Source organism: Plectropomus leopardus, chromosome 9 (genome assembly GCF_008729295.1).
Source record: "Plectropomus leopardus isolate mb chromosome 9, YSFRI_Pleo_2.0, whole genome shotgun sequence".
In the NCBI taxonomy this organism is placed as follows: domain Eukaryota; kingdom Metazoa; phylum Chordata; class Actinopteri; order Perciformes; family Serranidae; genus Plectropomus; species Plectropomus leopardus.
Genome location: NC_056471.1, coordinates 19,527,071 through 19,554,477, shown reverse-complemented (window position 1 = coordinate 19,554,477; position 27,407 = coordinate 19,527,071). Strand labels below are relative to the sequence as shown.

At 39.9% G+C, this 27,407-nt stretch overlaps 1 protein-coding gene across 4 annotated transcripts in view; it reads right to left on the bottom strand.

Moving 5' to 3' along the window:
* The window catches only part of mid2 (midline 2), a 175,970-nt gene that overhangs the window by 50,422 nt on the left and 98,141 nt on the right, over positions 1–27,407 (bottom strand). For 3 of the 4 annotated variants that reach the window (XM_042493808.1, XM_042493809.1, XM_042493807.1), the window contains 2 exons: positions 6,547–6,612; positions 3,590–3,685 (listed from right to left, as the gene is read on the bottom strand). In XM_042493808.1, the coding sequence (XP_042349742.1) occupies positions 3,590–3,685; positions 6,547–6,612 (162 nt within the window). The remainder of the gene's footprint in view (positions 1–3,589; positions 3,686–6,546; positions 6,613–27,407) is intronic. The other variant, XM_042493810.1, reaches the window with a different exon arrangement.

The window sequence follows — 27,407 nt, the reverse complement described above, 5'->3', positions numbered from 1 at the left end:
GTGTTTCTACTTCTGCCCACAAATGTGGGCTTTTATTTTGGCCATGCATCTCTACCTCAGCCTTGCAAAATAATGGCTAGTCTCAGTTGGAAGATCCAAATTGAATATGTTGTTTACATAATTACTGGTGGTGAAATATTACTGTGCATGTAAACAGAGTCAGTGATGTGCAGGAGACAAGTTACACCAAGTCAGCACAAATGATTGGAACATATTTTGGCATATTAATACAGCTTGTATTTGAGACAAACAGCGTGTAGGTATTGTGGAGCAAATCTACACGCCTGTGAGTATCATCTCAGCTTTTTCTTTTGCTTTACATTTCATTTCAGTTGCCATTGTATCACCATCTATTCAATATCAAAGTGTTTTCTGGGGTGGAAATGCTCTTTGCCAAACAGCCTCACTGAGTGCCTCTTCTCTGCTGCCTATTAATATCCAGCCAGCTATCTGGCACTGAATGGATAACAGTGAAGTGTGTTAGCTCAACAGCAATCATCACAAACGCTCAAGAATCATGCCATTCGCTCAATTTTTTTCAAGAGCGCTGCACATTACTCCGAATGTCATTAAGCGCAGCGACAGCTTGAACCATCCTACACCAAATATTGCGATAAGGAGAGAGGCCTCCAAAGAAAGAAGCACATCCTACACATCATCAAGTCAACCCGTCTTTTCCTAAGACTGAAGAGAAGATAACTCCCCAAAGAGAACCCCAGGAGAACAGCGCTGCATCGCTGCTGTGTGCGCTGACACACTGAAAGCTGACTCACTCTGTGTTTGATCATATCTTCAGCACCAATACAATGTGATGCAAACAAGGAGGAGAGGAAACCAGGTCATGCTCAAAGCCCTTCAGAGATTTTTTACTGTGTGCACACACTTCTCTCACTCCACCAAATCTCTCTTTTTTAAAAATAAATTCCCTGTCTGTGTTGTATTGCATTATTGCTGAGCGTTTTTTTTTTCCCTGCACAGTGCCTGTTTCGGTCAAAGAGATCACTGGCTGTCACGCTAACACTCACATCCTCTTCCTCTGCTTGCCCTCTCAACCCTGCTCTCTCTTTCTTTTATCTTCCTCTTTCCTTTCCCAACATTTCTACCTTCTTTCTCCTCATTTGTCCTCCTTTCCTTTCTCCTCTCCTTTACTCTAAAGAGCGACATTACTGTGAAACTCACCTCAAAACGTTACGCGTCAATAATTAAACTTGCATCTTGACATCGACATCATGCAGGAGAATGGGTACAAACAGGGCGTAAAAACATAGTTTCTTTTAATCATTTGCTTAAGAGTCAATGAAGCATGTTTAAACCCCATGCTATCGCTCCTCATTTCTTTTTGATGAATAAGTGATGAGGTTCTGCTGTTGTTGTTGGCAGTGGCACAACATTGGTATGCAGACAGAGACAATAAAAAGACTTTTTTTGTCTCTCTCTCTCTCCATGTGTTGTTGACGAACAGTTTGTCTGCACTTAATGAATCATGCAGTGATCATTTAATTTTGATTGGGTGAGCGGCTGCATGAGTTGTTGTTCATGGACCTCGGAGTGACTCCGAGAAAATGGAGTCAGGCTCGCCTAATAAGAAATGAACCGCACACAGAGTGATGGCGGCACCAAAGTGCATTTGTCCTCTGTGGCCATTAATGTCAACTCTCACAAGAGAAATGATGGCGTTTATTAAGAGCCAGTGCGTTAAGACAGAAAGTATGCACTCACGTGTGTGTGTGTGTGTGTGTGTGCGTGTGTGTTTGTGAATGCACATATTAGCAATGTAGCACAAACACTTGGCTAAGCATTAGGACTCTCTGGCCGGATTCCTCCATTAAATCACAACACAAGCCCAAAGAGAAGAGGTCAGCAGTGACTGGCTGAAGTATAATATTCTGCAGACAGGCACAGCATCACGCTAGGACGTTAGAGTGCAAACACTCCTCCAAGGATGTCACTAACTTGAAGCGGCTGTGCTGTGAAACATTGCCGGCTTGTGACAAGTCAAATAAAGTTCCTACTGGGAAGATATATTCCACTACACAGATAATCTTATCTGCTTTGACTTGGGAACATACATTTCTTGTTCGAGTGGCTCCGGTGGGACTTAAACTGTTGCGTGTTGCAACAGTAATTCATCCTAAAAATCAAATTCAGCACAGTAAGATGCACAAGAACCAAACCTCACTGTTTTACAAGACACAGTTGAGAGAATGACCTTGAAGAAGCACATAGTAAAAGCATCACATTAGGCTGTTCGCACCTTGAAAGGAGGGAATATTGCACAAGTGCTTTTGGTGGTAGCTCTGCTTACGGTGGAGTGGTCAGTCCAGTCTCTGAATTACATAACTGCCTCTTTAAACAGATTGAGAGTGGAAGGTTGCTGAGAGCTACTCCAGCTCATGCTTTGTTTTTGAGTCACGGTTTGAGTCAGATTGTCTGGAGAGCTACCATCGGCAACGTACAAGAGGTCATAGAGAGCCTCACTGCACTGGTATTGGGTGTTTTCGTTTCCATGGCAGTGCATTGCATCAGTCACCAGATAAAATGATAGATAACATGATCATTCTGCATAATCACATTCCAGTAATTGTAAAAAGACTGAAGATAAGATAGATTTCAAAGATAGTCATTATTAATGTGCCTGTTTGGGTTCATTGGTATAGTTTCTTCTCATCTTTGGCCTCATAGTAATAATTCTTCAATATTCATTGTCTGAAAACAGTGCTGCAACAATGACCTTTTATGAACCCACATTAGGGAACTGAAATTCACTTTCATTCTTGAGACAAATCAATATTTGATCAGTAGCTACTAACGAGAACTGAAAGAATGCAGTGCAGATTTTATTGCTGGCAAGAAACCATGATTCAGAAGGAGTGAGAGAAAAAAAAGGAAAGCGAGACAGACAAAGAAAGAAAGAAAGAAAGAAAGAAAGAAAGAAAGAAAAGAAATTAAAAGGTTCAATTTCTACCACTCGCTTCTTCAATCAAAAATGTTCCACAGAGAAGATAACGTGTGAGGAGCGTGGCATCAGAGCAGTCACCAATCGCAAAAGCAGTAAACTGTATACAATCAATACCAGTGACAGGCTTTTGGTGGCGGGGGGTGGGGGGGGGGGGGGGGGGGGTGGAGGGGGTGTTATGTTTTCCCTGTTGAAGCGAAGGGGAAAATTCATGAAGGTTAAGGCCTCAAAACTTTCTAATGTCTTGCAGGGTCCAGCAACTAAAGAACTGAAACTTTGACCTCTGTTGTGATTGTTTTGGAGCTTGATACAAAGTGCTGGATGAGGGACTACACTGATTTTACGGATGGTACGTCTGACAACACGCACTTCAATTTCAGGGTAGCTCTTGTGATTTCAAGAGCTCCACTTACAGTTAATCAACTACGCCTCTAGTCTAGATTCCATCATCAAGACAGTGAAACTATAATGGCTCCATTGCTGCCATTGTGCCTCTGACCTTCAGATACTCCAAGACTATAGGGAACAATTGAGAATCTCATTACGTTTTTTATTACCATTACAGTGACAGTTATGACTACTTTAACCTTGACTCTGTGACTAAAGACACAAACACAAAGACATGTTGCATACCTCAACCTGTTGACAGATCTGGATGAGTTTTGCCATTTGGTTTTCCAGTTCACTATTCCTCTTCACCAGGTTGGTCAGGTTGTTCTCCAGGGTTTGCTGGAGGGAGGAGGAGGAAGGAGCAGAGACAAGGACATATGGCCAAAGATTAGCACAGGTAGAGTGCGGAGAATGTGCACTGACATGACACAAGCAAGGTTGTGGATGCTGCAATTTGGGGTATTTACATTTTAAAAGTCATTTTAAGACAATGTTCAAAACCTGATGGATTAAATACAACTGAATCACCAGAAAAAAAATGTTGGCATTGTATATTTCTGCAAACCACTTTACGTTTGCACATTGTTTTGTGCCGGATACGTTGAAACTTAATGTTTCAACAACACTGTGGTTAATACGTGGTTGTTAGGTTTAGGCACAAAAACGACCTGGTTATGGATAGGAAAATATCATGTTTTTGCATGAAATACCTGGTTCTGGGGGCATAATCCTGGTAGGAAAAGTCTACAAGTCTAGTCTTTGTGCAAATATATCCAGTAGAAAAGAGTGTTGCGTTGCTGAAAAACATCTGCGTTTGAGGAATGACTTGCAAAAAACAATCTGTTTTGTTGTTTGCTGGTCAGCTTGGTTGGCATCTCCCCTATGTGACATGTCATCCATCATCCCCTCCGGCTCTATACTATGCCATTGTAGAAACATCAATATGATTTTTATTAAACATGCAAATATAACATATTTGCGGTTTGCAGAAATGTACCATGACGACATTTTTGCCCGATGACTAATGGGCTAATTCATTGTTAAAATTTCTCAACATGCAATTCTGTTTATTCACTAAACAAAAACTAAATAAGCAGCATGCCATAGTATCTGATGTTTTTGGTGAAGTCTCTGATATCAGTGCCCTTTAAAAAACCCAATACCCACACAATATAAATTTTTATACGTTCATATTCATGCATTTTTACAGTTAAACTGAAAAACAGAAGGATTTCAAGTGTTGAGTCCTACATTGTAAGGTTGTGCTGTTACCTTTGTGCTATTCAAATACTGCACTGAAAGTCAAATGACATAGAAAGGAACTGACAGAGTGTTATCACAGATTATCAAGTTACATACATCTTTTGGGGTCAACTACAACACAGAAATGATGTACAGTAATTTTATACAAAATACATGGCCACTATCAAATTATGCTTTCTGTGACATTTAAGGAAAATAATACAAAGCTGTACTACTTTTGCCTTCTTTTGTTCCATATTCTCTTGTGGATAATGTCCTGAGAGTTGCTTTTTAACATATGAAATCCATGCAAAGAGGTCCATTTACAAATGTGTAGCTGATAATGTTTGGCAACCAGTCATTTCAAGAAGTTTCAAAAAGTAAATTTTACCCTTACTTTGCCTGTGTATTTTTATTTTTGTGTAGATTTCATCAGCCTTGAATTTTGTTTGGATGATTGTTGCTGCTCTGCTTTGTTTACAATGATAATGTGAAAGTCAGACAACAGTAACTATTGTTGTTGGACTGCCAGCGCGCTTGTATTCAGGGCTGTACTGTATTTCTATGTTCTTTTATGTATTGCTGTAAAACTAATTGCCCTTTGGGGACAAAATAAAGTTGAAAGCAGAAGTCGGGTCCACATGCTATGAAAGTCTAAGAGACAGAATAGGTTTCTGTATGAAAATAAAGTTTAAATGAAATCTATAGCGGAGTATACCAGGGTTACACTGACAGGTCAACACCTTGAAATCAGCATTTGAAGCAAAATATGCAATTCACTGCTGCTGGCATGAAAAGAAATTCAATCCTATAGTGCAATCCATTTCTTTTTAATAGTTAGAAATGTTTATATTGCTGTTTTACTGGCGTACATATTGTCAGTAATGTGATGATTTAACTGTCTGGCCTTTTAATATTCACCACCAACTATATCAAGAATTCCAGTATGTTATTTCCATGGCCTTGGAGAGTTTAATCAATATTTGTGAACACGAGTTTCTCTCTCTCAAAGTCAGAAACCAGATATACTCAGAAAATTACTTTGGGTGCTCTCAGTGTCATCCATAACATCTTTATCTATTTATTATCTATGGATCAGTTTTAGTCTTTATACTTGATAATATCACACATTTTCTCAGAATTTCAGCTCTTTAGTTTTTTGGTTTTTGGGAAAGAGCTGTTCATGTGTCTAATAGTTATGGACTGTCTTAGACCATAACAATAATATGTATAATATGTATAATTTAATATTAACTAGTTTAGCTCCCCTTTAAAGCCCTCCAAATGACCATATGATCCCTAAAAAATTTAACAAATCAACCTCCACTGGCATTTTGAAAAATCAAACACTCAATTACTATCCCTTAATTGTGACTTTGTCAAATTCAAATCAAGAGACAAACACACATAAATAAACTCACTCTAACAAATATACAGTACAAAAGATGAAAATGGAAACAAGCAAATAGTGAGCCAGAAATAGAACTGCCGTTCAAAAAGAAGCAAATCAACGATGGCGGCGACGACGATGGGCATCAAAACAACAACAACAACCACAGCTGCAAAGAGAACAGAAGAACAAAGCAGCAGACAAGCGGCGGGTGTTTGATGTGGCTCCACTCATGCAAGTGAAAGGGAGGTGGGCAGGGCAAGCACCTGGCCACGACTCTGACTGTGTGACTGTACCTCTGTCTGTCTGTCCTGTCCGTCAGGCAGCCTCCCTGCTTTCCAATATTTCCTCTGCCTGTCGCTCAGCCTGATTTATTCTGTCTGCCTGTTGTCTGTTTGACTTTGCAACCACTTAATTATTTATCTGCCTGCTTATCTCACTCCCTGCATCCCTTCCTTATCCAGGTGTCTACCTGTGTGCCTGTCTGCCTCCGTGCAGGGAAAGGGAAGGAGGGGGAGGAAGGGGAGGAGGGTGGGGAGGGAAGGAAAAAGGCAGCCAGGGAACTCACCGCAGCGCTTGTCTTTGAAGCCTCCATTACCGCATCTGACACTCTGCCCGGGCTCACCTGATAAGCCTACGAACACACACATACACCCACATAAGTGCACACATAAACACACACACACACACACACAGACAAGCCTGAGCGCACGACGTCTGCCACCTAAACGCAACTGAAGAGGAGAACTCCTCCCTGATAAAGTTGCCACAAACACTCTTCTTATGGTCTCCTACATGAATACAGATGAGAGTGTGTGGCTCGCAGTGTCTGTTAATATTTCCCTGAAACCGGAGCTGGAGTTACATCACTGGAACTTGCATTCGGTTGTTGTGTCGCAGCCCCTGTGTGAGTGTGTTTGTGTATGAGGGGGTTTGAAGTGGAACATCAGTGAGAGGGGACAGATGGGTCATTAATTGGCAAGCTGGAGACGAAGATGATTAATACATCAGAACACAGCTGCCTCCCGTGAGACTGCAGTGAAACAAACTCCTCTGTCCTCTACATGCATGCATGTGTGTTTCAACCTGTTTTTATGTGGTAGACTCTGCAGGTGTATCTGCATTTATACATTTATGACACACCAAATGTATATATGTATGCAGACAACATCTGCCTTTACTTGTACATGTAAGTAAATAATGACAATAATCTTTGTTTGTGTGTATCCGCTCTATAAGTGACCGCAAAAAAGCCTGTTGTATGTGAGTGATAGGTTTCTGCCTGACTTGTGTTGGCACTCCTGTGGCTTCAGCCCAGCAGGCAGGACAAGTGGCAGAGAGAGAGAGGAGGGAGTCAGAGCAACCGTCAACAACAGACTCATTAAAACACACAACAGACATCAAAGACGGCTAGAATCACTCAAAGATTGAGAGGGGGAGCAAAGACAAACATGGATAAAGGCAGGAACGGAGGCAGAAAGGGCTGTGATTGGAGAGGGTGCCAGCAAGTGTTGGATGGATGGCGACATGCTGGAGGTGGAGGTGCCAAAATTAAATGTCAAGCCAAATGAGGATAACATTTTATAACATCAAATGATGGCTGTCAAATATTTATTATAGCAGCTATAGCAACTGTTTGACAGTGATGAAAGACATCAGTTTAAGGTTCCATCATCTGTTCAAAAATCCATCACAAAGTTTGCATCTAAAGTTTATTCTGACTAGAGTTGGGACAATGACTGGTTAGCCGCTCCGGTCTATATGAGCGTAAAAACTGGTTTGATTCTATTCTTGTCATTGACATGACCAGGCACATTGAAAAGGAGTCGACATCAAAGCTGGCATCATGGCTATAAAGCCAACTTGTATTGCATACATTATAAGCAATAACATGTGATTAACACAGTATGTTTTACTCATTGACCCAGGCTGTGTACAATTTACTGTTGAGCCGAGGTCTGCAACATGAAGGAGATCATGTATTATTTAGATTAGTAAAATGCGGCTACATAGGAGGATTCACATTTCGTGCAAACTCTGCTTATTACACACACAGGGATGCACGGATAGTTTGCAGGTGGATGAAACAATTCATCATTAATAAGGAAAATATTAATGGCATTCTCTAAAATGTGATTTAGCAGACAGAAGAGCAGAGCTGTTGTCCGACTTCCCACTAAGACAGATGTAAGGAGCAGCGGGACACTGATTATTTCAGGAGCCAAGTTTAGTCCTGTTTCCTTTATCAAGTTTATAACTACAGTTTTTAGTTTTGCTTCTTAAATGTCCCACAATATTTACTGCAGTAACATGCATTATTCTGAGGAGAGAATCACTTGCTTTTAGAAATTGCTGAATCCGTCTGTAAACAGCTTTGCGCCAGCTGCAGGCCGATCTGGATTTTAAATGGAATGGAAGATTATAGTCTCATTGGTTGATTTCATATTACACCGAAAACACACCTATGATCAATTAAGGGACTCATTACAACAACTCCGACCTTTGCGCCTCACTTCGTGCCCAGATTATGTGCTGTTTAACTGGCTGTGGAGTTGGACATGCCCTAAATCCACTAGCACCATTCACTGGTAAATAGTTATAGTGTAGCTAGAAATGTATAAATCAAATATATTTAGATATATAGATAAATTGCTAGAAAAAATGTGTAGTGCCATCCAGTAAAACACTATATAAACAGAAAGTTACTGTTACATCATCAGCTATGGCATATCTCCCAACATTTTAAGGATGCCAAGCAATATTTTAAATCTCCACTTTGTACACACTTAAATTATAACCAGGCTAAGTTTCAACTTAAAAAGAGCTTATTTCTACCAGCAAATGTGGACTCAGTTTTCATTTTAGTGCTTTTTCATAATCAATCCATTGCTCCATCCAACTATATGAATACTGGCATGGAAAGCAAGAATGAACGGATATACATAATTATATGTTTTAAAAAGTACAATTCCAGAGACAGAGATAAAACAGACGGAGGGATATGGAGCTAAACAGAGGAGGGAAGGGAAAGCCATGGATGTTATGAATGGAGGGAGGAGGGAAATAAGAGCCGAGCACAAATGAGTGACGAATTGCATTTCATTTGCTTGAGGCACATGATGGGGTGTGCTGCGGTAGGCAGGGCTCTTAGCATAAGGTAATATCATTCATTCACTGATTCAGCTTTGGACGTGGCATGTCATGAGAGTGAACAGAGAGTGCGACAGAGATGGAGGGGGTTGATGCGATGGAAATAGGCATGAGTCCCGTGCTGAGAGGGGCAGCTTGGCAGAGGAGCTCCAGTCTGGCCTGCCCTCTAATTCAGTCTTCTGTTTCTTCTGCTGCTCCCTTTTCCCTCGTTATCTGTCTTCCCGTCACTCTCTACCTTTCTCTCTTTTCTACAGTACATCTCCTCTCCCTCTGACCTGACTTTTTGTCTCCTTCCTCGCTCGGTGTCTCTCTACTTTAGTCCTTATTCTGTCCGTCTTGGGCACACTTACAACTGCAGCCGCTGACAGGCCATCATCTTGGGTTAGATCACCGCCCCCTCATATGACTTCATTGTGTTGAGGGGCTCCTGGGTCTCATTTCTTTACAGATGATCCCATTTCTCTTTGAAACAAAAAAGGACAGGTCCCTATTTATATTACAGTAGCTACGGAGACTGCAGAGAGGAATTGTGGGAGAAAAAAAAGATACCTCTTGCTTACAGGAGACTTGCGTATGATGAAGGGTTTACTGATCACACATTCAAGTCAGGTTTGAGACTGCTGTCACATTTTAATCTCCAGTCATCACTGTTCACAGTCTGTAGATCAATTCATATCACTGCCATGCCGTGAAATTACACAGCATTACATCACCAAAAAAAAAAAAAAAAGGAAAGAAATACAAGTATTTGTGTGTTTAAAGTGACAACCAAAATGCTCCTGTTTCTGAGAAATCCTACTGACTATTTTCTGCAAAAGTGTCTTTTGTGCTTCAGCAGTAACTGCGACAAATTAGCAGTTTGCTGTTTCTGAAATCATATGATGGCAATCCAATTACAGAGAAATGTGGTACTCCCCAACCTGAGGCATGGGCTAGGCTCATTGTTACACCGCTACTGGAACATAAAAGGACTTTTGTCTGAGGTCAAACTCAAGAGCAAGAATGTAATCACATGAAAAGGTAGAAGACAGTAGGAGAAGAGGACACAAGTGGAAGAGATTGTCTACTAAACATTAAGAAGGGCTTGGCTATAGCGGAAAAAATAAACAAAGTTAGTGCCTAATCAGATGATTGTCCAGTGGCTGAATCTCCAGGTCGTTAGATCTACGAAACAACAAAAAATTCATCCGCCGCCACAACAAAAATGGAACAGAATGCCTCGAGGCTAAGTATCCAACTTCAAAGTCTTTTTCTTTTAATTAATTCAGGATCCTCCCCCATGCACGACGAGACAGAAGGAAGCAGAAATGAAAGTGAGAGAAAGAGGGAGAGATTAAACTCGAGAAAGAGCAATAGAATAGAACAAGCTCACTTTACAGCTGTTGTTAACAAGAGGCTTTTCAGAGTCTGGATGTGTCAGTAACACAAGCCTTCTGGGAAACAGGGTTTTTGTCTGAGGATAATATTCCATAGGGCAGAGCTCTTGAGACCAACCAATTGTAGCAGGGTATAACAAACGGGGAGTCACGCTTGTCTCATAACCCGCTGGCAGAAGCCCAATTAATGAGACCAATAGGGATGTTTAAAACTCGCTAAAATGTTGGCTTTCTTGTTTATATCTCATGATCAGAAGCAGTCTGTTTGTGCATTTTGGCTTTGCCTGTTGTGCAAGGCAGAAGAGTACCTGTATCACCGATTCAACAAAAAAAAAAGTCACGAATAACAGTGACTGTAAGGTATAAACTTTCAAAGTGTTAGCTCTATAAGATGCTACAGATGTTTAAACTCTAAATGAACTCCCGTGACCTTCAAGCTATAAGCGACCGCCTGAACGTTCAAGGGGATCTCAAAACAGTGGGGGTGCAGTGATAAATGGGAGCAGACAGCTAGAAGATGCTTACTTTCATTTCCAAGTCTGGTGGGGGAAATTTAAATATTGCTGCTCGGAGAAAACAGGAGAAGGAAGGAGGGAAGGGTACGGAAGGACAGGTCTATACCGCCATCTTCTCTTAGGAATCAGCTTTACGAATCCCAATTGCTTTTTTCCCCTAAAGGCTTATTATGCGAAAAAGCCATCTTAAATGGACAAAAATCCAAAAGTAATTCAAGTTTTTAGCCACATGAGGGGATTAGGATCAAGAAATTTCTCTGTTGGTTTGAAACAGAATAATGAATCGTTATGACTGCTGAACAACAGCGAGGAGGCCAGACACTAGCTGGCATTTGATTTTGTTTATAAGGCGCTCTGAGATCCCACGGGCCTTTGTGTGCTTTTAGCTTCCCAATTATTTGTTTGGGTCAGGGACAGACTGACCCAGGACTACTAAAAACAAGAAGACAGGAGAGACAGAATAAGAATGAAAAAGAAAAACACAGAAATTGATGCTGCATGAGGCAAAGCCATATCCCACACCATTTCCCACTGGCCTTTATTAGACAATTTCATATCATATTACAGGCGGAGGAAACTGTGATATTTGAATGTAAAGAGATGGGAGTTTAATGCTGCGGATTAGGCGGGGGTCTGGACTTAGATGAAGAGGGGTTAGTAGAAAACAGTGATATGGTTGAATGGGCTTAAAGGAGCTTTCTGTTTCATTTCAATCGGCCTACACTGGACTCTTGTTGGAACAGTGCAATTCAGTTTCATGGATTAATACTGAGAAAAGAAAATACCACATACGAGTGGCTTGGCTGTTCTTCAACTTGATCAATATCTCTGATTAAGAGAGAGAGCAACTGTTTTTTTCACCTGTTTTTTGAGTCAACGGTGATAAACTCACTGTGTGCTAATTGAGTATATTTTACAAACTGAGCGTGGAGAAACAGCAGACCAAGGAATAAAATTGGGGCCAAGGAACAAATTAAAATAATTATTCCTCTCTAAGAAACACCAGTGGCGCAACTGTCACTGCTGTCACATAAAAAATATAGCTCTGATATTTGGTTTGGTACTAAATCAAAGCAACAGACTTACGGGCATTGACACTGGATTGCAAAGGTATTTTGCTGCTCTTACATTAGCACATACCTAGCTGTCAGTCCCTTGATAATAACAATAGCTAGTAGTAACACATGACAACTATAGCACATCAACAGCGCACAAAGGCTTTAACCCAATGACCCAGTGTTTTATTGTGGTTTAAGACTGCATTTAAATGGTCTCAGAAATACTGAATATATAAAAAATCCATGTATTTCGTGACCATGTGAACAATAGCACACTTGGACCCCAATTTCAGTTCATCAAAAACATTTTCTGGATACTTAATTTACCATGGAGGTAAGTGAGAAAAATAAAAACAGTTTTCTTTATGAATTAAATGTAACACGGGGTGAGCAACTTTCCATTGATGATAAATTAGAAGAGTGTTAATGCCAGATATAAGGTGAGGTATTTCACACAACCTGTGTGTGGATCATGATTAAAAATGAAATTTCAAGCTCGTCAGGCATGTAATGACTTGACCTTTGATATATATGGAATTTACAGACAAGACGTCTGACACAACAGATACTGTATCTTACTTATCTGCCAAAAGCTGTAACGATAACACTATGTAAACACTGTGCAGCTCATAACAAATCTTTGTTATCCACGTCAAGCCTTTACCATAGTCGATGATATCATTAGGTTGGTGCTATTAGTGGTAGCCTACATCAGGAATATTCCTGTCCACAGGACTCAAGCTGTAACCAACCACTGTGACTCCTGACTAAAGACATTATCATCATGGTGGCTCGGTTTGGCTGCTTTGTGGAGATAAAAGAGAAAAAAGCAGAGCTTCGCTAGAACAATTTATAGTGTGTACAAGGTTCTGCACAACATTGAGTACGTTTACATGCACAAAATAGTCCAGTTTTTGCCCTTATTCCAAAAAAGACAATGTTCCTCATAAGCTTTTACAAGTCTATGCAAATGAATATTCCACGAACACGCCCGTTTATATGCAGTCCTGCATATTCCAATTAACGTGCCCTAAAATGCCTTTTCTCACATCAAAATATAGAAAAGTAGAACAGCTGGAGCCACTTGTCGTTTTTGCGTCTTTGTTCTTTTCACAGTTTCTTATCAATGGTGGACTTGTTGGACTCTCTCTTTCCGTCCTCTACCTTCTCGCAAAAGTTGGCACTGTGAAATTTGCGCATATCTAAAAATCTTTTGACATCTATGTGTTGCATAAAGTTTAAAAGCAGGAGTGTTTCTCCTTCTAATCCGAAATGTGGGGTTTTGCTCTGCATGCATCTTTAACCCTCAGCTTTGCAAACTTTTGCTAAATTGGTTTGTGTACAACATATCCATGATAAAGCACAGAGCCGACTGTAAACAGTCCAGAGGCCGTGTGTCAAAAACTGCGGTTAAAACCCCAGAGAGATAAATATTCCCAACTGGCTGTATACATGCCCAAATAATGCTCCTAAAAATAAGAAAAATACCGGCATATCTCAAATGTCTTAATCAGAAAATGCTAAATTCGGAAATTGGCCTGATTCTGAATATTTAAACAGAATACGCTGTTTATATGACCTACACAGTGTTCAGAATATTATTTTCGTAATAATAGGGAAATATTGGTGTGCATGTAACTGTAGCCAGTGATAGTAAAGTCTCAAAAACCTGACCTAAATGAGCTGAAGCAAGGTCGTCTAGGTAAACGTGTTTCTGTTAATCTGTGGCTGACATCTGATGTGCACAGCGTGCAGCTCTGAAATAGCAAAACTCAAATAAACTGAATATGGTTATTAACACCTGCTCAGTATGTGCCTTTCATGTCCAGGTCTGATTTGTTGCTTGATAGGCTTCTCCCAGAGATAACTATCAAAACAATGGCAACATTGAATCAAATCAAGATATTTGCAGTGGGGGTACGATGTAGCAGATAAAACCATATCTGTGTCCATGTTCAAAGGCCACATCTCGGTACTCCTGATAACATCTGGACTGTGACAGATGTGAACAAAACACTAGAAGAAGAAACTCATCTTCTCTCTTATCTTTAGCTTCACACGGCTAAAAAGGAGTGGATTAACAAAAAAAGTTGCAGGCTTCCTTTAAGGTTATCAAAGACTTACATGAGTATGTTTTACACCTAAAAAGTCGACTTTGATAGGCAGCAGAGTGTCCTAATCAGCAGGGAGGCTGCCCTCCAATCAGATAACGCAGGTTAAATCTCTGGAGTCAATAAGCATCTCTGCTGGAGTGTCTTTCAGCCCAAAGACAGTCCTGAATCTGACCTCAACATCTGACCTCTCTGTGATACTGGAAGAGTGAACATCCAATAGAGATTGTTCTTCTTTCTGTCTTTCTTTCTTTCCTTCTTTCTTTTCTCTCACTCCTGGTTAAAGGGTTATGGTTGTGCCAGCAATTAAGTCAGCACTCCATTCTTTCGGTGTCCTTCACTGGCTACTGATCAAATATTGATTTGTCTCAAGACGAAAAGCGAATTTCTGTTCCCTATCATGAGCTCATAAAAGGTCAGCACTGCAGCACTGTTTTCAGACAATAAATACTAAATAAAAACTACTTTGAAGCCAAAGACCATAGGAAACTATACCAAAGAAACCAAACAGATACATAAATGATAGCTGAAATCTATCATTAAAATTTCTTTTATCTTTAATTTCTTCATCGTTACAATCACTGAAATGTCTTTATGTAGAATACCCTATTGATAATACTAAATAATAATAGACATTACTATAAATGATGAAGAATCATAATTACTATTATTTTTTTACACACATTTTGCACCATTTACACAGCTGAATCTGTTCAATTCCCACAGCATTATCTACAAAAAGCTAGCTTGTTATTTTTGCATTGTCAGGCAAATTGGTCCTACAGAATATAGCAGGACATTGTTATGCATTTGACAATCTCATATAACCCACGCAATTTCCTCAGCAGCCTTTACTTTTCTTTTTAAGGTTTTTTAGGGAACGGAAAAGGGTATTGAAACAAGCCTTCTGGCAAACTTTTGCAAATCTCATTTTATTTTTTATTGTGCACATTCACTGTAAAATACAGAAATAAATATATAAGCCATGCACTGTGGATATTTTGGTATGTGGAGTTGGAGTTGATGTCATGTGTGACAGCGAGGACACGGCCCGGCTCGTTAGGTAGGATTTCCATGGCTTGTTACTAAGCACTTGTCCTCTACATTCACCTCCCCGGCGCTGGCTCTAAGTGGCAGCCAGCGGCATGATGGGCTTCAGTGTCCTCCTCTCCTCCTGATTGGTTGCTATTGCAAATGGATTTTAAATTCACAAATTAATTTAGCCAAAATGCCCGCTTAGCTCCTGAATGAAAAACCAGACGAGGTGCAGAAAGCAACAACGAGACAGAGAGAGAAAGCAAGAGCGCCTAACAGCAAGAGAGAGCCACACAGACAGGCAGGCAGCGTGCAGCCACATTTCATTGGCTGTAACACAATTATCTAGCTGCCGGCTCGTTGGTGTCTTCATATGACACGGTTATTCATTTTGCCTTATTTTGTAGAATGCAATAACAGAGAGAACAGTGTTTTGGGTCTGAGTCATTCTGACTGATGGGAACCCAGAGGCCGTTGTGTGGCTCTGTGTTTCTAAAACTCTGACTCATTGCCTCAATGAAAAATGATCAACAAAATGCCAACATCGTTTTTAGAAAAGATGTGCAGGGAATTTCCACCAATTTTTTCCCCAGAAAAGACATTAAATAATGACTTCATACTTCCATTTCGTTCAGTCCAAGCTTCTTGTAGACGGTTTTTATTGAGTGTTTCTCAAAAGACGCATGATGGACAAATATTACCAACCAGCAAAATGTTGTGTAGAATTAAAGGTAAAGTTTGCTGGATTTAGGGGGATATATATAATTATTATATATATATATTTACCTAAAAAAAAGAAATGATTGTGTTTTCTTTACCTTAGAACGAGCCCTTTATGTCTACATAAGGAGAGGGCCTTTTTTAATGAGATTGGCATGTTGTTCTGTCATGTTTCTACAGTAGGCCAGAATGAACAAATCAAATACTGGCTCTAGATAAGGCCATCAGTGTTCTTGCATTGGCCACCGTAGAGAAGCCCATCCGCAATGAGCAACGCCATAATTACACTAATTCCTAATGTGAAACTGCTTAATTATTATTTCTAGCTGTTTAAATCACCAAAGTCTTTTTTGTTTGGTGAGGAATGGACCTCTGTGGGTAATTTGGCTTCCAGTGAAAAACTGTAAATGTTTTGATCTTAATTTATTGGAGAAAAAGGGTGACTACACATCAGAAAAGAGTGGGCACACATTAGCTTATCATAGAAAAGGGGTTAGCACACAATACCATGTAGTGGGCAAGCCGCCCATCTCTGAGATGTCAAACAGCGTCGGAAATTCACTGATTACCTAGTTGCAGTCTGCAATTCACTGCCATTAAATTTAAAGTTTTACACACTTTACCTTTAAGTGGGGTATCTGTTCTTAAGCACTGGCTGTTGGTATCACTTAAATTGCAAATTTTAAATAGTAGTGTAATTAAGCCAACTGGTAATTGGATGGAATGTATTTAAAAAGCGCCACTCCAGTCCCTGAACCACTCAAAGCGCGTGCACCATACACTAGATTCACTCACACACTCCCGCATTAATGGCAGAGGCTGCTACGCAAGGCGTCAGTCTGCCCATCAGGACCTAATCTAATTTAATCATTCGTATACACATTCACACACTGGTGGCAAGGCAATCTTGGGGACACCCTGACAAGCTGGGGATCGACCCGCAGAACCTCTGATCGGCAGATGACCTGCTCTACCTACTGAGCCACAGCTGCCGATGGCATCTTTGGGTTGTGAAGAGGGAAGTGTTTCACTGATTTTGTTGAAATCAGACACCTCCAGAGGGTTCAGCAGTGTCCCAGGCTCACTCCCGAGATGCAATCTGCTCACTTGGGGGCCAAGGTGGAGTCCTTTCTCTTTATCCTGAGCCACTGACTCGCAGCAGCTCTAGAGGTCTTTGTGCACTTGAATTGATTTATTTTGTCCGTGGCATTTATATAAATTAACTATGTGATTAGTCAGAAAGAGAAAAAACAATTATATTTCATTGGATGTGCAGAGCTCCAGCACCCACAGGAGGTCACAGAGACGGGCTGTGTTGAACCTCACAAATATAACAGCATAATGAGAACCACGGCAGACTCACAGAAACAAGCGGCTGCTGCAGAAGATGTTTGCAAAGAGAAAAAAACAGGCAACGTGATTGGTTAGCTGGATGCCGAGAGTGCAGAAAATCCCAAGATGAGGTGGGAAGGTTTTGTATGTTTTGTATTAGTAAATAATACAGGTACGTGCACAAGCATAAAACTACCTCATGTAGGTTTTTCACTCACTGGAGCCCGAGATTTCAGAGGCAGTTTCATATCAGCTTTGCAATACACCAGCTGCATAAAACTTACATCTTTTACTTTATTAGCTACAATCAGGATGTGGTTCTGATTAAATAATCCTATTTAATTTCAGCCACACTCAGCGTTGTGCAAAAAGTTACCACAGAAATAAACGATAAATATGACTGTCAATGGCACCTGGTTAGCTGATCCAAGAAGAATGCTTTGCTGAAACTTAAGTGTTCCCACTAAACCTTCACTTAACCTTTAAGCACAAAGGCATCCACTGAAAACAGGGCTGAGAGAAAAAGATGTGGTGGTGTCAAAGAAATCACATCTGTGTTAATAAATGTCAACTGGGGACCTGTTTGTCGAGTTATGAACCTGATACAAATCTGTGGTAAGTGTTAAAAATTTTGAGATGATAATTTTGGCAGTGATTTCAGATTTAGTTTTTATTCTTTAGACAAAAACGCTAATAAAAAGTTCTCTGTTGGAATCTGTATCACTTTAATGCTATGTATCTGTACTTTTAGCATAATTAAAAAAAAACAAAAAAACATCCCTAATTATCACACACTCTTAGCTGAAAACTGACATTGAATTGATGGGAAAATGATGATTAAACAATATTTGAAATATTTTGGTAAATCAGAACCTGAATATATTGAAGCTGTAAATATACCAAACTACATTTTTCACAAGCTGTGAGCACTTTGTGTCACCTCGTGTTACCATCGAACATGCTCCTCTCTGGTTGTCACCTCCACATTATGCTTGCTGTCTCCCATTAGATTTTATCTTTAAGTGAAAGATTAAGTTATTGGAATCCATTGGGAAAGACTGATAGAGAACAGTTGGCACAGTATTCCCTTAAGGTACAGAATCAGAGCTGCTTAACTGTGAAAATGCAATGAATAACTGACATGACAGTTGTGAAGTTTTCATCACGGCCCCACAGCTTTGAGAGTCCTTGACGGTGTTTTACTATGTCACTCGTGGCAAAGTGACACACCAGATAATCTCACTTCCAACACATGGGCCGCAGCACATTTGCGCTTGTGGAAAATTCATGTGCACTTCACAAACGCTGGATATGTAGGGCTTTCTGGTTGAGCTGGTATATGCACCTCAAACCCATTTCCTCTTCTCAGACAGGACTGCCTAGAAGAGGCAAATAATTCAAGCAGAGGAAGTGATTTTCTCGAAATACTATCATCATCATCATATTCTTCTTCTTTTTTATCATTGCAATCTCTCTTCTGTGCAACTGGATGCATACATCAACTCATACACTGTGAAACAGAGAGAGTAGCAGACAGACAGTGTTTCCTCCCTCCCCTCCCCCTATAATGCAATTTAATTACCATGAACTTTACTTATTGCTCTCTTGAGACTCATATCACTTGGCTATAACCTATAATCCTCTAAAACATTTGATGGTGATAGTGAACTAAATTAGCCTGTCTAAAATCATACAGAGATCTTCATTATATCTCATTCGTGCAGAGTGGTAATTAGAATGTAAGACCAGGTGTTGACCTTTTATATTTTACGAAAATATTCTTCTTAATGAGAAGACCTAAAACCATTCTAACATCTGTACAATAAATATGTAGCTGGATCTAATTAGTTTATCTAAGCATAAAGACTGGAAACGAAAGCAGCTAGCCATGCTCTGTCCAAAGTTAAGAAAAATTGCCTAACAGTGTCTCTTAAACTCCCTAATTAACTACTTAACACATTTAACTCTTGCCTGTTTAATCCAAAGTGTAAATACTACAACTCACTATTTTATGGGAGGTTCAGTGCTAGGCTCTTTCATGAATATCATTTAAAAAAATATAATATATTAATTAGTGAGTTTTAGAGATTCCAGTTGTAAGGCTAAGCTATGCTAGCTAACAGATACATATTTACCATACAGATGTGAGAATTTCTTCTTAAAATATATGTATGTACTTTTTACAAGATTCTGACATTCACCAATGTTTTTTTCACATTTGGGATTTGTTCTTGTGTAAGGACAGAATCCATGCATGCTTGACAGCACACTTACCCACTTGTTTGTGCAAAATAACTGTTTATTGTGTTTTCTTCACCTCTGCATATAAATTACAATAAAATTTGAATCATGTATAATATATTGTAATACATTCTTTCATGAAAGCATTACAATCTTTAAACATAAGCACTACACTAATAGTTCAATTAACATCGGTTACTGATGTTACAGAAACATGCTGTCCAATAATTAGTGATTGCTCATAGTTTTTATAGGCCCAAAGCCTCTGAAACCAAAGTCTTCTTGCACCATGGCACATTTACTGCTGCTGCAAGATGTTATAGATCGGACAGCATCTCTCCTGTAGATCTGTATATGTGCGCCTCCAGTGTTCAGCATCTTCTTCTGTGTTTGACAACACATGTTCTGGACTCAGATTTTTGATCAAACTTTTTATTTTTAACTTAATCAGTTTTGCACCCATTTCAGATACATTGTTCATTGAAAGAGTTACAGCACCCCAAGTATCTTTTTCTGTTTTATTTTATATCTACTACTGATGCTGACAGGTCCTCTGACATTCACTTCCTGCAGAAGTACCTCCATTTGAGAGGTATTTAAGTTTTTTTACATTTGGAGTCAGGTGCTCCACCCCCTTAAGACTTTCATTTGGATGTTCTTGACTCAAATCTCTCAACTTTTCAGTTTCTGTGTGCACACGGCCCTGCAGTCTTATGCCCTTTTTATGGGGAGTTTATGTATGCTAATTATGATCAACTGGCACAAACTTTTAATTTATGAGGACGATCAGATACGTCTTTAAAGAACACAGAAGTGAACAAGTCTGTGATTTAAGAACACTCATGAATCTGACATACACTTTTCTTAGAACTTCTCAAGAAGAAAAAACAATTAAAACATTAAACAAAACAAAAAACTGAGGAAGATATTGGTGAATGAGGCCCAGTCTTCTAATCTAACTGTAAATGGGTAAATGCATTTCCCTAAAATGTCAAACTATTGCTTTTAAACATCATGCATCATCTGCACAATCAGAACTTCATCTATTCAGTATTTCCTGTTAAATGTGTTGACAGCTGAAGCCTCACCTGTGGGTTTGCTGGAGGCAGTTTGGGTAGAAGCGAAGGCTTGTCATTTAAACCTTGAGCGAAGATGAGTGAAACACAATAAACGTTGAACATCACAGAATCCCTATAGCTTCTCTTCCTCTTTCCCGCCCCCACTATTTGCTCTTGCTTCCCTGCCACTTCTGATCTCTCATCTGCGCTCCTCTACAATGTCAGCTGTCGCCCTTTCCTAATTTCCTCCTAAACCCTAACCTTCATCCTCTGTGTCCTCCACCTCTTCATTCTGCCCTTTTAAACAGTAAAAACTAAGTAACCAAGACAATAAGAGTCATGTCTTGAAGACTTAGTGCTATCTCTGCTTCTTGGTTTTAAATATAACATGTTCTATTCAGCCGGTTGCCCAAAGATACAGAGCAGACAGAACAGCTACCATTGCAAATAGCAGCCCAACTGGAAATGACATGCTTTATCTGATCTTTAATAATTCAAGTTATACAAATGAATCTACTCTCTTTGGATTCTTTTTGTCATCTAGAAGCCTGACGCTGCTGTACACGTCATCTTTTTAAACGTTCAGCCACATAACAGGAACAATAATCTGGTGTGACTGACACTTCCCAAGCTAAAAGCTTTACACTTGTCAGCTTCTAGTAAAACCTCCAGAGGAGTTCATCTGAGCTCATGGGCTGCAAAAATGGGGGTTGGCTCTGTGAAACTGCGATAAGGTTATGAGCAAAGCAGTTGGTCGATTTCTTTTGAGGTGAGAGGGTTCAGAGGCGGCGAGCGCCTCCTTTCTGATGAGACGATGAGGATGGTAAACATACTTGTACATGCACTTAAAAACGCGCAGAGGGGCACATGTCAGTATGTGTGATAAAATTTAACCTGAGGTGCTGGCGTCTGCTCAAGGGCATCTTAATGCAAAGTAATGCATCATTAATGAACTCTGACGTAAACCACCTATGATTCCAAGGTACTTTTACTGCAGTCTCAAATTTAGCTTTCACAAAAACATCCACTCCAGGAATTTTGCTTATCTCAACAGATCTCAGCACTGTTTACCCCTTTGAAACCTCAGCAAAATGGCTTGATTTCTTTAAAAACATGAGAAGAAGGTAATGAGCAACTTTACAAGAAACGTCACCAAAATTAGCAAGAAATTAAGAAAAGTAAAAGAAAAGGAAAAAGGAAAAGGAAAAATAAAATCCAAAAAGAAACTAGAAGTATATATATATATATTTTATTTTGTGTATAACACACTTTTACATAAATAATGATAAAATAATAAAATAGACATTTTCCCTTACCCAGCTAATTTTCAAGTTAATTATTAATTATCAAGCAATCTGCTGAACATTTCTTGCCAAGTTGTTCACTGCCTTTTCCCCAATGTTTTCACATGTTATCAAACCAATTTTCTCAGGTCCCAGGGGTATAAATATCTGTGAAAGGCATCTGAATGCAACACAACAAAAATGATGTTGATCCAGGTTCTAAAGGGTTAACTCAATCTGACACAAATATACCCCTCCATTTCCCCGCCTTTGGCACAAACCTGAATTTCAGCCATGTGACTTATCGAATTGGTTCACTTGAACTCTGTTCCTCTGGGAATAAATGTTTGCATTTTACCTGCAGTACAAAAAGGGCGAGCGGAAAAAAAAGCATCACATTTGGGGTTATAAAGGGAAACGACCGCTTTATGTTTGCTGCTGTTTCAGCGGTACTGAATTTGATGGTAGATAATGCCAACAAGAGACCTGTTTGAGAGAAACGGTGGGATTTCCACCCTGAAGCGTTTTATCTTACCCACCACAGTATGACCCCCAACTGAGCCCTGCAGACATTCAGAAAAAGACCCCGGCTCTCATCTGACCCTGCTGCAGCAGGCGACACGCACACAACAAATCAGAAAAACGTATACACACTAAAACACAGAATGCACAATGAGAAGTCAGAGAGCCTGAGAGAGACCCACACTGTGGCAGTGGTCAGTGACAAGACAGAGCGACTCTATTAGTATCAAAGCAGATCTGTCCACCCTAACAGATGGGTTTGCTTCCTCCAAGGTGGGCGAAGTGATTTACTCTATCTCTCCTATACTTTGCCTTATCTAATTGGACCGACAGCGCCCAGGAAGCAGACCAGTAAATCATGTCACTATCATGTATTTATAGATGAGGTCATGTAACTCTAGTGCTGATGGCAGCTCCATAACGTCTATATATGACACCTGTTACCATGCCAGCTGCTGGCAGGATGCCTAAAAAATGAGATGGACACTGAAGCAAGAGAGCCGAAAAAGAGGAAGTGATCAAATGTGAGAGGCAGAGACAATATTAACAGGAAGAAAAAAAAATCGGATTATCATTGCACACATAAATATGATATCCTTAGACATATTGCTTTGACTCTGAGCGTGACATGTTACAACACAGTGGATTTACATGCTGACAATCCCAGCTCCAGCTTACTTAAGCGAATGAAAAATCTTAAGGGATGACAGCTCAAGTGCAGAATCACATAACTCGAGCTGTGGCTCAGTTTCTCTGCTATGCATCCTTGATTTGGCCAGACACCAGAGTTATAGTGCAGGGAAGCACTGTGGACAGGGTGAGCAATGGTAACAGGGCTCACCGCAAACAGTGTAGACACATTCCCTGCGTTCCTAAGATACTGCATGCTTGGATCTCTGGCGTCAATATCTGGACCAGGAATTCTTCTCAGTACGACTCCCTGGGGAGTTGAACTTTGCGAAACCCGAGCTAAACGGAAACTTCCAGGGATGTTGTCACGGATCAGTGACATCAGAGTTGTAAGGATGAAGTATTTTTTCAATCATTATCACAAATACAGCATACGACATCCCTCTGTCCTTGGACCCTCACGGCGACTAAGGAAAAAGAGTATTTGTTAAAGTAGTATTTGATGTTTTTTATATAAAGATTTCAATTTTATGCTCATTATAATGTTCATACTAATTGGGTCTCCTACTGAAACATCTTCCCAAGTTTTATTTTTCAAAAAACACATTCTTTTTTCATACTGTCTGTCTGAATATACCTGTGTTCACCCTCAGCCTTAAACACTTAATTTTTACCGCCTGTTTCTTTAAGCTCTCTTCCAGAAAAGTCCAGTCTGCTCTGATTGGTCCTTGTTTTTCATTTTCCATTATCTGCACTATTAGCATCCTTACACTGTTATTGCAGCCGAGGAATGACCGTACTGGCACTGGAGCAGCTGTTTCTACCTTTTTTTTAGTATATTTGTGACATCACAACTTCACAGAAGTCCCGATGCCTCGTTTAAAGTTGCAGTTTCTGAATACAGGCTGTGTGCATTTCTCTTTGGATAGAGAGTTCTAATACTTTAAAAGTATTTATATAGCACATACACCTGCTTTATAATACTCAAGACATAGAAACATAGAAACTTTACTTTTTAGAAAGTGGGACATTTAACAAGTAATGTCACATCTACACCTTTCATGCTAGTAAACAGAGTCTCGAGAGGTTTGCCTTGAGTAATAAATCGTTATGCAATGCAATCAAAAATTAGAATTTTGTCAAAATCACATCTATTCAAAATGAAGCAGGACTAAGTAATACAAATGTAAGTGCATTAGCTTGATGGCTTTTGTGTGCACTGTTCACTGTAGTAATCCAAACGGGAAATCTCTAAAGAACACCTAGTGCTATCAAACAAAGAGAAGGCTTGTGTGTATTTGTATCGGTGTTAAGTGTGTATATACTGTGCTGTCACACTGAGCTGACAAGTCAATGAAGGAAAATATTTGCAATTTTCACTAACAGGAAAAAGCCATTTTCAAGGCAGTGATCTGTATCTCTGGTGTTTGCACATGTATGTTTGTGAATATTCATGCATGTTTCAAGCCATTCTAGATTCTATACAGTCTCCGTGTTTGTACTGTATGACCTCAGATGTACACGTGGCTGCGTGTTTCTCAGTGGAGCTTTCGTGGACAGGGTGCTGGCTGCTGCTGTCACCACCGTGCTGGTCAGGGAGGAGAGGTGATGTGTCCCTTTTTAGAAGCCATAAAGGAAGCCCAGCATGCTATTAAGCATGCATCAGTGCCCCTCCCCCTTTCTCATCGGCTTTAAGAGAGGGGGGTTTGACAGTGCCGTTAACCCATGTTCTCAGTCTCCCTGTTACATGAAATAAACTAGCTCCTAAGAAGCTTAAGTTTGCAAAGTCAGTTCACGTTCATATTGTCCTGCTGCTCCTCTCCTCTTGCTTCTGTGTCAGAATCCAGTCCAAAATCTTGCAAACCCAAATAACTTGCAAACCCAAATAACTTGTTCATGTTGGAGTGACATTGCTAAATGTCTGGTGCCCCTCAGAGGAGATGCAGGTTCACTTGTGGTGAGGAAGAGGAGAAATACAGCTCTGAACTGCTAAACAGAGAAGCAGAGACTATTTTTTTAAAAAATGTATAATCTAAACTCACAGCCAGTTTGTATTTTGTGCCAAAAACAATGGTTGCATTTTCTAGACAGATTGACTTTTATTTTCTGGTTCGGCTCCAATATGAATGGTTTAGGAACATAATAATCACAGTAGATGAGTAATAACAATATAAAGGACAAGTTTAGGAGATAAACTCTCCAACTTTTCCCCAGTTTTTAAATTAACACTTACGGGTAATACAGATGCAACTACTTAAAATACACAATGATTCAGAATATAATATAAACTTAAACTTACACTGCCACATACTTTAGTATTGTCAAAAAATCCCCACTAACAATATGTTGTATAGATTACAGGCAGTGACATTTTAAAAATAGATTTACCTTTTTTTTAATGTTGCACTTCCGAGCTTCCTACACTGTGTGTGTCACTGTGTTAGATAACAGTGCTTATGGCTGTGCATCCATTGTTTTTAAAATAATTGTGCATGTTTCAGGCAAGGGCACAGTCCCCTTTTGCAACATTTCAATGAACACATTTCAAAGCTTTTTTATCTTTGCTGAAACTCTCTCTATATTCACACAGCACTAAATGAGACAGATAATCTGTGAAAAAACGCTATTCCTCTACCTGCTTTATTGCCTTGTAGGACCTCTAATAACATCACCGCACACAAACGAAAATAATCAGAGCTGAGGAGTTTCTAATGCAGCTGTCAATCACGTCAGTCGCTGCTCGTGTACTGCAGTCAAACTGTCAAACTAGACAGCGCTGATAAAATATGAATCAAGATTTTGTTACTGCATTGTCTATGTCTCGCTTCAAAAGTTTTCAGAAACATATCTAGTGTACTGTTATGTTGAAAAATGAGAAAGTTGTTCCTGCCAGTGGGCGGTGCTTGGTACTTAAGTTGACTGTTTCCAACATAGCAGCTGGGCCACAAACTTTCTCATTTCACAGCTAAAGAGTACTGCCACCACCTACTTTACCAGAGGCATTGTTACATCTATTCCAGTTAGCCGGACTAAAAGTCTATTGTTACTCTCATGTTTGGATTTGGAGGGACAATGCACGTGTTCTGAATTTCAAGAGGGAAATGTCCCCTGTGTGCTCCCCCAAAATCTATCCCTAATGGTTTCAGGAAGCAAGAGATTCATGGGAATGGAATGAAGAGCATTTCTGTGCAAGGCAGCTGCGTCTGAGATGCAGCGAGATGCTTGAGAACCGTGTAAGAGACTGAAATTCTCCTCAACCAGCCAAAACAACACACAGACACATGTTCAGAAAGCCAATGGTAGGACTTTGCTGTAATCAGAATGGGAATAACTAAATGTAAGAGACAAAGACGGGACAAGGCAACTTCAAAACAGTACTACAGCCACTTCGAAACAATAATGATTTGCATCAAATCTAACTATCCTATGTTGAGCTTCTCAAACTGAAAGGAAACTTTGTGAGCGACTTTCTCCACCATTTCTCTCCCTTCAGCTTTTCATCCATTTGTCTGCTGCTGCAGTGCAACTGGAAGAAAATCAAATCATGAAATAATGACTGCCCGTGGAGACACCAATTTGGGGAACAGTTGGGACTTTTTCAAAGGAATTCATCAGTTTACCTGCCAATATTCCCTTTTGATCAACTCTTCTCCCATATCCCATTTTCCTCTCTCTAAACTCTGATTTTGAACTAAGCCAACTGCTTGCTGACTGACTGGCCTTAACACAGAAGTAATTTTTAGCTATATAGCTGTATTCGGACTGCTGAAGCTGTCATGTTGCAATGACATGAAAGCAAAAACTAAAAAAAACAACAAAACAAAACAAAAGTCAACTTATGAGATAGTGTTCAACCACCTGTGACTGTGAGCAGATTGGCAAGATTGGTTTCTCACTAACTGAAGTAGCTGTGTGTATTGTGGCATGCATCCAATTCTGGTCATTTTGACTCTTAACACCCAGTTTCACTGAGTTCTTCGGCTCTGTGCTAAAAGGGAAATGATGCATTTTACATTTCAACAAGTTTCAACAGTGGAGCTGCTAAAAAGGAAACCAGCTGTCTTGGAGCCAAAACTGAAGTGGACAGAGCCAGTGCCTTCCAAACTTCAAATTACTCCATAATGAGAATGTAAGACGAGAAGCAACTTTCACCAAGAAGTCAGAAAGTAAAAAATCTTCCCAAGATCAGAGGAAATGATGCAAATGAGGGTCATTTTGCTATCAGTTATCATCCGCAGTCTAACAGTTGACCCAGCGCTGTATTTGCATTCAAAACACCAAGAAAACCAAAAATCATAGAGCATTTATCATTCAATTTGCACTAGGCCTAATGGGTGCATTTAAGGCTACGTCCACACAGTTCAGGTTTCTTTTGAAACACATAACTATTACCACATT